The sequence below is a fragment of the Excalfactoria chinensis genome, chromosome 1 (assembly GCF_039878825.1).
Source record: "Excalfactoria chinensis isolate bCotChi1 chromosome 1, bCotChi1.hap2, whole genome shotgun sequence".
Taxonomy (NCBI): Eukaryota; Metazoa; Chordata; class Aves; order Galliformes; family Phasianidae; genus Excalfactoria; species Excalfactoria chinensis.
Genome location: NC_092825.1, coordinates 44519029 through 44532116, shown reverse-complemented (window position 1 = coordinate 44532116; position 13088 = coordinate 44519029). Strand labels below are relative to the sequence as shown.

Sequence of the window (13088 nt, the reverse complement as noted above, 5' to 3'; positions counted from 1 at the left end):
TAAGACAAGAAATCAATACATAATACATTGGCATAAACCCATGCAGACTTTAGTTCACAGTAATCATAAAAATATATTTCATGCATCAAGGGTCAGTGTGGAAGAATTTCCAGATAGTTAGATTTCAAGCTGTATGATCCAAGGCAATGAAAGCTTCATGAAGTGAAGCAGAGAATACTGTTAATAATTTTTAAGTTTACTTGCTGTAATATAGGCAACAAGAGTGTATTAGCACATATGTACACCGTTATAAGTGAAAAAGATCTATACTCAAAATCCCTTGTGCATCTCATCTAAGAGTAGATAAATTATTTGCCTATATTTTAATACTTTCAATTTGTGTAATGTGCTCTACTGCACTGGAAAAAACACCAAATTTGTATCTTCAAGTTATATTCCACATGGACATTTACAAAGGGATATGTAAGTATTCTTCCAGTCATGTTGGCCCTGTCCAACCTGTGGGTCAGCCTTTTCCTTGTGTTAAAATGGACCTTAGCAACTGAATGTTCTGGTAATAAGGACATTTCTGCCTTCTGGACAGCTTGGGGTTTTTTTGGGTCAAGAAGGATCTGATTCACTCATTAGGTATTCTGTATTACCATGAAATCCTGCCTAGAGCTTTTAGGATTTGCGTCAGCATTCATTTCTGTGATATCTCATGCAGGATTACACATCTGCATCTTACAAGTATACTTCACGTACGTCTTCATGTTCCAGAATGATTTCTTTTTTGAATTTGTTGGTAATATTTCTCTTCTGGTTTAGAAATTCACCTTTGTAGTGAACAGGTCAGTCCACTGATGGGGATATGGGGTGACTTTCAAATTCCTTACCCCAGTAGATACTTTGCAATCTATATATCTTTTCTGGAAAATGGCATTACTTAGCAATGTCTGATAGCTTGGAGCTGTAAATCAAAGACTGCCCTGTAACTTATGCAGTGCCAGAATACTTGCAAAGTGTTTCAGGTTTGCATTCTGATATTACAGGAAATACCACCATGGAATACACCAAGAAAATACAAAATGAAAAAAAAAAGTCACTTGGTTTTGTATTCCTCTCCCAGCTTTATGAATTATATTTGTAAGTGGCTGAGTTTCTCTATGTATAACAGGGCTTTGGTTCATTGTTGGAGAACAATATATCTTTCAACTCTAAAGCTGTTCATTTAACCCTCAATAAGAAAATTTCTCATATGTTAGTCTTCATTTCAGTTCTTACAAGATACATGTTTTGGCCAACTGATACTTACCTTTCCTCCAATCTCTCTGATTTGGGGACTTTTGATCAATAGAAAGGACTGCTGCCAGTTCTGACTATCATAACAGGATTTTTTCCACCTCTTAGCTGAGGACTGAGTCTAAGGATCAGTCTTCTTCCTTGTCCTCAGGTCTATTGATTTGGCATATGGAAGCATTAATTCTTCTCAGTCTCAAATCATCCCAGAGAAACGGATTCTAGATAGATGTTATCACTAAAGTGTGTTAACTTTCTCTACTGAAAAGATTCCTTATTATTTTTAATACAGAAATAACTCTGCAGTTTCAGCCAAGGCACATCTGCTTTTCATACCTGCACTTCATCATCTGTAGAACCAAAACTCTGTGAACTGCATTACTGGCATATGCATTACTGTAATTACTGCCCCTTACAGAATCACAGAATGGCTGAGATTGGGAAGCATCTCTGAAGTTCATGGGGTCCAGTGCTCAAGCAAGAACCTGGAGCAGGTTGCCCATGACCACAATCAGCCAGCTTTAGGATTGCGTGAAGAAGGAAGACTCCACAACCTTTCAGGTTGACAGGTTGTGACAGAACTCAGGTGACAGAACTAAGTCAACCTCATAATAGAGAGAATTTCCTTATGTTCAAACAGAAACTCCTACCTTTCAGTTTATGCTTGTAGCCTCTTGTCCTTGCACTGGGCACCAATGGGAAGAGCCTGATGCTGTCATCTTTGCACTCTTCCCTCAGGTATCCCCTACTATTTTTGTTGGGTGTAGACATTGATAAGAATCTCCCTTAGTCTTCTCTTCTCTAGGCTGAGCAGTTCCACCTCTCCTAGCTTTTCATCACAGGAGAGATGCTCCAGTCTCCCTATCATCTTAGTGACCCCTAGCAATACTCTATCTGGTGTCTCCATGAGAGCTTGTACTGATAGTGAACTCTGTGTTAACAGTACTAGGTCCACTCAATAGTCTCAAGTTTTTATTAATGTCAGCAAGTGGCCAATCCAAAGGAAATGCCATATCCACATAAACACTGAAGAGGACAATAGGCTGTGGCCAAGGATTTTGTGAGATAGCTCAGGTGTTTTTCAATAATCAGGCATTTAGATTTCAATGTCTTTTGTGAGAATTGTTCCCATGCCCAAGTTATTTCTGAGCTGCAACTTGCACTCTGCAAGTACCTTTGTGGTTGCACTATGTCATTGTAGTGTCTTCTGGTGTTAAGGTTTGTCAGTGGAACGCTCCTCTAGATACTTTTAAATAAAGGATTTTGAAACTGTCTCTAAATAAATCTGAATACTTAATTTTCTTGTTCAGAATAAGTCTGTGAATGTCCATCTGGATTGTTTTGAAAATGGAAAGGTCAGAAATTGTTTTCAGAATGCATTTCATATGTATATTTTCTAATTTACTTCATTTTCCTCTCCATTTTACTGTTATACCTGATGTACTGTATGATGTTTTTCATACTCTACTTTGTACATCAATGCTCCAAGTATGAAGAAAGATCAAAAATTGAGTGTTCAGTGTTCCTATTAAGGGCATAGCAAAGAGTTTTCAGGTGCAATTGTTCAAACATACCTATTCTGCAGTCACATCAAACTTTGAGATTACTGATTATTGATAAATGTCCTGTTTTTGCATCTTTCATTCTGATACATAAATAATAAATAATGAACTACTATTTTGTTTCAGAGTTGAAGTACCTTTGGTCTTGGAAGTCTCATCACAGCAAAAATGGCATGGATGTGTTTGGATAAAAATGTAACAGCCAACAGCCAAACCTTAAACAGTTGACCACAATTCAAAGACACTCAATATCTACTTTACTATTTGAAAAAGAAAAAAAAAAAAAAAAGAAAAAAAAAAAGAAAAAAAAAAAAAGAGCTGGAAATTCAGTGAGATCTAATAGTATGCTAGCTATTGTTAATGCTATTTATTTTCAATCTATAGCTAATGCCACAGATTCTTGAGTAACAGCCAGAAATACTAAATAGTAGGAGAAATAATTTGTTAAGAGAGTTTGTTTCTTTTCAGAAATGTGAATTTTATTTGAGCAAAATTTCCATTCACAAATAATTTTGTGTAAGAGAATTCCACAAAATCAGGTTCACAGTTACCTAAGGCAGGATTCAAATGATCTAAACATAGACAGCTAATACTGTTGGAGGTATCATAGGTTATCGCAGACATCTGCATGGAGCAGATGTGATGCAGATTAAATGGAAGCATCAACTGAAACATCAACTGGATGCTGGGTGGGATATCCCAGGGCAGTTCTCACCGTACAACTGACCTGACAATCAAGGGCATAATGCAGTTACAGACTGAAACACCTAAGTGTAGCTATCTACATGTAAACTGTCTCTGCTGAACAGCTATGTTCCATTGAACTAGATTCTCACTGCTTTTAATAAGAGTTCAGAAATTTTGCACAAACAGAGTTTTATTTCATAGATTTATTATATCCCTATTATATTTCCTTACATAGTTATTAGTGTTTATAGTAGAATGAATAGAATTTACATTATCATCTTGAATAAAAAATTCTGTTAGGGTAGTATTTTTTCTTGCCAATTCAATATTTTTTACATGTAGATTAAGTAGAAGGAAAAAATAGATACTTTTCAAAAAGATTCCTTGGTATTTTAGCTTTGTATTTTAATTGTCAAAATATTTTTGTTCTTCTAGACAGAAAAAGGGAGTGCACTACATGAAGCAGCCCTGTTTGGAAAGGTAGAAGTGGCACGCATTTTGCTAGAAACAGGTAAGTTTAACTTACAGGAAACACTTATAAAATACTCTTAATATTCCTAACCTGATGTTTACCCTCTCAAATCTTGTTTATACAAATTACTGCTTTATTTCTCAACCTTTGAGTATCTAATTGCATGACTTCTCGTTAAACTAATTTTCTTTTAGAATGAGAAAACAATAGACACAAAGAGAACAAAAGCAATGTTTTCACTAATACTATGAAATTCCTTACAGGACTTAGTGTATGCCACTCTATTCTGAGAATAAATATGTTCTGAAAGCAAAATGGCTACAGATTTTTTTAGTTCACTATCAAAGACAGCCAAGTATATTTAGATTCAGCTAGGAAATAAAAGATGTTATTGCCACATTTCTTCCATTTATTGGAGCCTGTAGTGGTCTGTGTGACTTGAAGATTATACAGCATCATAGTCTACTGAGTGTAGTACCTGAGTGGACCTGAAATGCCTGTTGGCTTTGCTCCCTTACCTTTTCTATAACCACTGTGAAGGAGGTTTGATTTTATGTCATCCTTCTGAGATGACAGTGTTACTACATTATGGAGATTCCATATACTTTAACTCTTATTTCAGGTAAATCGATCATCTAAACAACTGTGTTCCATTATAAATGAGAAGACCAATGAAATGTGAATATTCAGAGACAACGCTTCTGAGATGCATGAACTTCTGTTGCAGAGAGGGATCTTACTGATCTTTATTGTCAGTGCTTGCGGGGTTATACAGTGCAAAAGAAGTAATGTCATGCTCAAAGCTTCTCAACTGAATCTCAGCTACTACATATCTATCTGATCTGGGATCTACATTTGGAAAAGAGGTCTTTCCAAGATGTTTTTCTGTTTGGATAACTGAAAAAAAGGCTAAAATGGATATGCACCTGCCCTCAAAAAGGCAGCCTTTTTATATTAATTCACACAAGAGAGGAAGGAATGGAGAATATCTCAGAAATATGGGAAGCCCTTAGAGCACAGATGAATAACGCATCTCATGGAGTACTACATGTTATAGCCTCTACAGCTATAAAATTTTACAAGGTAGCAGAGTAAAACATTCACTATGAACTCCTTCAGCACCTTCTGGCGATGTTCTCCACTTGATCCCTTTTCATCTAGCAATCTCCTTTTCTTTAATTCTGCTCCAAGAAGACTCAGATATTCTGAGTAGTTATTGCATAGAAGAAGTTGATTTCTCCAGACTCTGAAAATCAGCTTCCATAGCTAACTAGCTCAGCAGTATCTTGGCTTTACTTTCATTGAGAAAACAAATGTCTCTTTCTTATAAATAAATTAGGAAACTCTCAGTCAGGTCAGGAAACAGCAAGAGCTGCAGTCTTTTCTGTTGAGTAGAGAAATCAATCCCTTCATGCTTCCTCAATATCTTCATAAATCCTGCAGCTTCTGATTTCCTCTATATAGTTTTCTGTGATGAATCTCATTCTATTGTTAGGATCTTTCATCCTTCTTCTTATGAAAGTGCATCTAAAGTAAAAAATTCTACTTCATCAGGCAAACATTCCTAAAGAGAAAACAAAGTTGAGGATTCATGCAGTATCATATATACCACATTCTCAGAAACCTATCCAAGATAAGCCTGAAACTTACATATTGATGGTTAAGTTCATGGATTGAACCAATTACTTGTTTAGCAGTCTGTGGGGAAATGTTCTTACTTTACAAGCAGCCCTTATACCACATATGGATATTTCAGTCCTTTCAGGAACTACAAAACAACATGAATAACTATTTCTGTGTTTCTCCCAGAACTCAAACTATGCACTAGCAAGTCCCCAGTGAATTACAACAGACTGGAGAGAGAGTTAGAAACCAGGCATGCAGGAAAAAAATATTCAGAATTCCTAGTTTTAAAAAATTTATGGAAATATAAAATTGATTTTATAAAATTTCTCAATTTTGTAAAGAATTGTTTTCAGGATGTCTGTTACATAGGAACAGTCTGTTAAAATATTCACAAATTACATTTAAGAAGCTTACTTTATATCATCAAAAGAAAACCAATTCATGTCAACAGGTGAATTTTAGGCTACTAAAGCTTTAAACTGAAATGAATGTTGTATTTCAATTGTAGCATGGCTGCTAACCTGCTACACTAGTTTAACTGCTTGTATTTGATTTGTCAGATAACTGAGCCACCCCTAGATGTATTTGAGTTTAAAATTTTCACCAGAAGTCATTTTCTTTTTCAGGAGTTGATACCAACATAAAGGACAGTTTGGGTAGAACAGTTTTAGATATTCTTAAAGAACATCCATCTCAACAGTCACTCCAAATTGCTGCTCTGCTTCAAGGTAAGTCATATTCAATTACATCTGTAGAAACAAACTAGAGGCATATGAAAATATATTGCAAGTTCTACTCTGAAAATATTTCATTACACAAAAAGAGTTCTTTTTTGAACTGAAAAGAAAATTCTTGTTTACTAGATACACTAAATTAAGTGGTTGAATATCCTTTCTCTTTCTGACATCAGACATTATTGTGGTGTGTTACTTGCAGTTATTCTTGTACATTCTGCATCGGAAAATAATACTACAATGTTTCACTGCAGTTCCATTTGATTGTGATGGTAAAATAAAATTAAAAGTCTTGATTCATTCCTAAATAGCAAATGTAACTGAAGAATGATGACAAACTTTCAAAACCTTTTATGGCGTCTTTCACGTTTCCTTTAAAGTAAAATAAATAAATAAATAAATAAAAAATAATAATAAAAAAGCAGGCAAAAAAAGCAGGCAGTAACTTGTCCTTATGGCAGAAACAAAGAATTTTTTTGGTGTGTGTTTATTCTCTTTTTTCAGTTTCACGGTGTAAAGCTCATGAATTCAATTTTTAACAGTCAAGCATGAGCTAGTACACAATTCAGTGCTACACATCTATTTCTTCTTGCATGGAATTCTTACCTTCATTTTCAGGTTAGTCTTTCTGTAGCTGTATTTTTCTAAGGTGATGACGGCAGGTATCAGCATTGCATTTACACTCATACTGATTCTTGTTGTCTTTAAATGAGCCATTTTAATCCGTTTACTACAGATGCTAAGAGTATGCTTTCTCATGCTTCGGTCTCCCTCGTATCTGCATATCATAAAAAGATCTTCTAGGGAAAATAACACCATGTGGCCAAACAGCATCCTTTCTTCAGGTTTTCTTTACACACTGCCTAGCTCGCTTCAACAAACTTGTCCAGTGTGGGAGGTGGTTATACAAAAGAAATAAAGTTTCCACAAGTATAATTAAAATTTTGCAAAATGAGGAGGTACTTCTCTTAAGGTACTGATTCGTGTTATAGATGAACTGAATTAAGAGCTCACAGTTGTCTGACTCCTTTCCCTCCTTCCTATTTTTTTTTTCCTTTTGTCCCATTTTCTTTCCCCCCTCTTCTGTACTTCCAGCTATACAGTTCTCTTCCTCATTCACTGTTTTCAGTTGAGTAATGATCACCTGGAGTGCAAGGTGTTGTAATTCAGTTTAGTAACCAATAATATACAAGGGCTGCTCCAAAAGCAATGCCTTCTACTTTATTATATCAGCCCATGATATCATAGGTGGATGCAGGTAGTATGACAATAGAGGTTAAACCTTCCCCCCAACATGCCATTACATGCTGTTGCTGTGTGACAGATGGCAGCAGAGGGGCAGTCTGACAGAATGGCATTGGACATAAATCTACATTTGCTGGGTGTTTATGGAGACCAAACAGTGGGTAAGAGCACAGTGAGGTGGTGGGTGGTGCATTACAGCAACGCCACCAGAACAACTATGGAACTGTGGGTCATCTTTGCTGGTGCAGATTTTTATTAGTCTGGCATGCAGGCTCTTGTTCACTGCTGGTGAAAATGCATAGCTAATGGTGGTGACTATGTTCAAAGTAGTGCTTTGTAGTTGAGAATTTGTAATATCAAATAGTGTTATTGTTCTCTTTGTATGTGTTCTAGTTTCCATGGAAATAAATAGGAAGCATTGTATTCAGAGTGACCTAAATAGCTTATTACAGATATGTAACAGTATCTAAAATAATATAAATCAGTGTTGTAATTACATAAATATGTCTATTTGCTTTAATGGATTTGCCTCTTATATGATGTAGGTCCCAGAGTTAGTTTTGTCCCAGGGAAATGGCAGAATTGTTCATCAAAAAGTGGAAACAGCAGAAGAGAACTCTAAATCTGATACAGTTTGATAGACTCAACCATACCAATCAACAGTCTGTTCAAAGTATCTTTGCTCTGAGTCAGACAGTAATACCCATACCCAAATACATCCCAAGCCTTTGTCATTTTTATAGGTCAGTACCTGCTCCTAGTTTTTATCACAAAAAGTAGAAATCTATCAATTTCAAAGCTTCTTTGTGCTTTGACACAATATCTTTTTCACATGTGCCTTGAAAATATGAAGAAAGCTGCTTAGTACTTTGAGCTTGTAGTAGTATGACTTATAACAAACACCTGTTTATTTTTGCTCGGTCTGCCTTATAGTCAGAAGTGATATGTAAGGATGAAAAATGTTTATAGAAATGTCATTTTGAAACTTGAAAAAATTGGACAAGCCCCTCCAGTACTCCTCTGTGGAGCTTGCTGAGATGCTTTTTCATCAGCAAAGGGTTTACTGAACCTTTAACCATCAGAGAAAAGGTTGAACTTTCAGATGAAGTTGAAAAATCAAGAACAAGAATGACAGGATTCAGTATTAGCACTGATGATGATACAGCAGACCTACTCTGTCTCTAAAAAGCTAGTTGAGTACATTTTTCATTGAAATGTGGCTATTTTTTTCACTGTCGGTGAAAAATCAGTGAAGCACTGGGAGTCTGGGAAACCTTAATGTACTCTATTGGAGTTTGACTTCATTGGGTAATGAATTCCATGCAAAGAAAGAAGAAATGCTGAAGGAGAGTTAGGGGCTTCCAAATACATTCCTGCTAAACCTCCTGTGTTCAGATGATTATTTAGGCAAGTTTACATCTCCTTCATGTAGACTAAAAGGAAAAAGAGATGAAGCAAATGGTGTCAGATAATTACTTTCTGAATTTTGTTTCTTCCTATTTTATTTTTCTGTACGACGACATAATGATATTGATTTTTTCACCTGTTTGCCAGGCTAGTATAAGATTTTATTTTCTGGCATTTTTACTAATTTCTACCATTTTCCCCTTTGTATTGTTATGAAACCTAGAAATCTTAGTTATGTCTTAAAAGTGCCCCTGTACAGTTTATGGTATTAATATACATACAGCATAATATACGTTCCTGCTACAAGATACTAGCTTCCAAAATTTATTTCAAAGGCTAAAAGATGCTTGATGAAATAAAACAGGAAATAATGTGACCAGTATTACTGGTGAGATTGATAGACTGTGTTCAGTGCTATATACAGAGGTATGGCAAAATCATAATAAAAGATTTCAGGGAGAATTATGAGTTAGTTGTAAGGCAATTGATGAGGAATTTCTTAGAATGGAAAGAAGTTCTCTGAAAGAAGAAATTAATTTACATCCATGGAAGTAGTTCATGGAGGCAGCAATATTAAATCTGTTCAACCATCCTGAGAAAACAGTAATTGAAGTTCCTGCAGAAGAAAAAAAAAATTGTGCTTGTAAAGCCTTTAATTTTCCTGGAGAGTTTGTTTCATTATCTAATAGATGGCAAATAATAATGAAACCTCTTTCAAGAGCAACTCAAAAACAACTAACTAAACTGTACGCCACCTGAACTTTTTTTTATTGCCTGTTAATTACAGACAAATTAGAATGACACTTCAAGTTTTAATTCTGTGTCTTTCATAAATGTTTCATCATTTTCTGTGTCTGGCTCAGGTCTGAAATGAATTGAGCTTAGTTAAAAATACTTATTGCAGTATAGATACTTTACATGGTAATGAAGAATTAGCTGTTTTGACATTACAAACTCAAAGACAGGAGAATTAGAACATTCATTTCTTCAATGTAGTGAAACAAAAGCATTCAGTGCTGAAGCAGTTAACAATATTGGCACTTTGGGCTTTATAATTAGCCATTGAAGATGAAAGGGATGTTGCCAAGGCTAGTAGGCCTAAAATTAAACCGACCAGCTGTGTTTTAGTTTGAGCACATGTGAACGTGACGCAGGTGCACACTATACCATCTTCCAACCCTTTCTCCCCAGCCCAATATGCTTTCTGTTAGAATCTTGCTCTTTCACTATTTCTGGAAACAGAATTCTTGCTATTATGGGGGAAAAAAAAAAAAAAAAGAGATGATAGTTACACAGATGAGAAATGATGGGAGCACCATAAAGACACAGTAAGCTCTGCAGTATAGGGAGTATGGGTGGAGATGGAGTACAAAGCCACTTCCCATCTCTTCTACTGACAGTGCTTAAGAAAGTAACATAGTTTGTACATGTTACCCAGTTATTCATAAGTGGAAAATACATAAGCAGCTCCTGGAATGGAAACAGAACCAGGACTCTATTTTCTCTTCCCTGCACACATAGTTGCAATGTTGTTATCACAGGGCTTTAATCTATTCTCACTCTCTCTTCCTGTCTTTCTCTGGACAAATAGGTTTTCCATACCCTTCAGTATAAGTCTGCAGCCTTACTGAAAGTCTTTTCCAGTCAAGGATTTATTAGATCTTTGTGGGAGGAAAAGAATCGAGATGTCAATTCCCCAGCACTTCCTTCACTTAATTTTTTTTTTCCTGGATATTCATCAACTCCCTTTATAAAGTACCGTATAGCACTTTAATAAACAATGTTTGTTAATTAATTAAACCCACTTCCTCACCTATCTCAGAATCATAGCTCCAGTGCTTGTTTCTGTTTCTCATCCCTAGCTTGTCCCCTTATGCACCTACACCAAAACATCTAGATTTTTTTTTTTTTTTTTCCTCTGGCATCATGTTAAAATTGAGTCATTCAGAATTCTGCTCTGACATGCAGGAGACTACAGCAGTCCAGCCTTGGTCTCAGCTCACACCTGCTGCCTTACTAGATGTGAAGGTAGCAGTTGGTTTCATATAACCACTACTGCTGTGAGAAGGAGGAATTGGGTCATGAAGCCTCTGGTTGGCTGGGGTTGGCTCCTTCCCAGAGGAACAGTTGAGGCACTTTGGGAGCTGCTTCTAGAGAGCTGAGATGGGATGTGGTGGAGCTGAGGGAGCTTGGTCAGGTGTTGGGGGTGCAAGGAGCCAGGCTCAAGGTGTGCAGAATTGTGTTGTGAGACAATGACTGTGCAGGAAGGCACAGAAATGGAGAACAGAGGTTGTTCTGCAGGGACACAGGCCATGCTATGAGTGTGTGTTGGTGAGCCTGCTTTATTCACCTGATCTAGTTATTGGAGATTCATCTACTTGGGAAGGTGAGTGTTCATACTTTTGTGTTAATCAAATTTGGCTCTTTTAGAGTTTAAAAGACTTTTTCCTTTTCTTTGAGAGGAAGTCACTCTAGGGAGGAACTCCAGGTGATTCTACCTGATTGCTTGACTGATGTAGACTATCAAAACGAACGTCGAAGGAGCTTATACTAAGTAATGATAATACAAAATAGAAGTAAAGGTCTAAGTTCTCTCTCTAAAAGGCAAAGTTTATAAATTAAGCAAAAATCTCAACCTCGCTAAGGAATGAGAGCATGGAGGAGCTGAAGCCAGAGTCAAAGCTTTCACTGCCCCCAGATGTTCAGCAACAAATCCAGCTGAGCTGAGCCATCTTCTGTCATGGCTGATATTCCTGGGGCTCCTGCATGAGACAGCTGTGTGTGTCTACTAACATCTTAATGCTTTCCCTTCTGCTTCACTTTGGCCCAGCATACATTACAGAAGTATGGAACCCTTCTGGAACATTACCTTCTTGAGGTCATTTTTTCCACTGCTCTTATTTCCAGTGCTATTTGACCACTTCTATACTGTTACTTTTTGTACACATGGCCCTGTTTAAATTGAGTAATGCTACTTTAAAATCAGTTAACATTTGAAAAGAATGCTGGAAATCAGGCAAAGATTTTCAGGTTCTTTGGATTAATCCGCACTGAACTGTAATGTGCCATTTGAGTCAACAGATGTAAAATACTCCATTCTTCCCAAAGCAGTTTGGTGAAGAGCCATCTCTGAAGTGCATGTATTAACATATGCTTCCCTCACTCTGTTTGCGCTAGTCATGTCCACTGACTGTGAAATACAGAAGAGAATAACATGACACAGAAAGATGGAGAAGCATTATAATCCTGACAGGTTGTGTCCTGAGCAGACTTCATCCTCCTCCGTTGTTCTCTGCCATTTACAATTTCATTTTCTAAGATGTCGATTTCATCACAGTTTGTATTTGGGTTATTGGATTTGTTATTTAATCAGAAATAAAACTAGCTAAACAAGTACACTGTGGACTGCAGAAATTAAATCAGGGAAGTTTTCAGTTCTCGGAAACACTCATCCAGTGTGATACTAATGAAAGTAGTTATTGTAGGTCACAGCTGTATGTTGCCATCTGTACTGTTGGGCTTACTATCTGGGTAGGAACCTTCAGGAAATCAAGGAAGTGAAGTTGTAAAATAACTGTTTGAACTGGGAACCAGTCATTCTGCCTGGAGGGGGTGGGGGGAACACACAGAACAAGTACAAAAAACCCCACACAACTGTATTGCATTAATTAATTTCTAATTAATTATGTAATATTTACTCTGGATTAAATCTTAGAGTTTCACTGAGCTAGGCTACGTACTAATCCACATGAAAATAATGTATTTTTACACAAAAATAATAGTGAAATTGAAGTTTATCTCTTTCACCATTTCACACATATATATTTTTATAAACATGCTCATGAAGTTGGGACAAAGCAAGTTTTAAAAATAAAAGAGAAAAAGTTTAGAACAGACATTTTTTAGATTACTAATTATATCTAAATTTTTGAGAGTGCCTTTTTCCTCAAGTACTCAGCCTCTGTACTGCAAGTACAATATCCTCTCAGTATCAACCTTTCTACTTATTGTTAACTTGAATATCTTGACTAGAACCCAGAAGAGCAACTGTATCCTGGGCTGCATCAGAAGAGGGGTGGCCAGCAGTAAGAGGAAAGTGATTGATCTCTTTACACT

The 13088-nt window shown here is 36.4% G+C and overlaps 1 protein-coding gene across 4 annotated transcripts in view; it reads left to right on the top strand.

The window, feature by feature from the left end:
- ANKS1B (ankyrin repeat and sterile alpha motif domain containing 1B) overlaps nt 1-13088 on the top strand; it is a 397279-nt gene that overhangs the window by 56418 nt on the left and 327773 nt on the right. For all 4 annotated transcript variants that reach the window (XM_072327909.1, XM_072327887.1, XM_072327898.1 and 1 more), the window contains exons 5-6: nt 3924-3999; nt 6213-6314. In XM_072327909.1, the coding sequence (XP_072184010.1) occupies nt 3924-3999; nt 6213-6314 (178 nt within the window). The remainder of the gene's footprint in view (nt 1-3923; nt 4000-6212; nt 6315-13088) is intronic.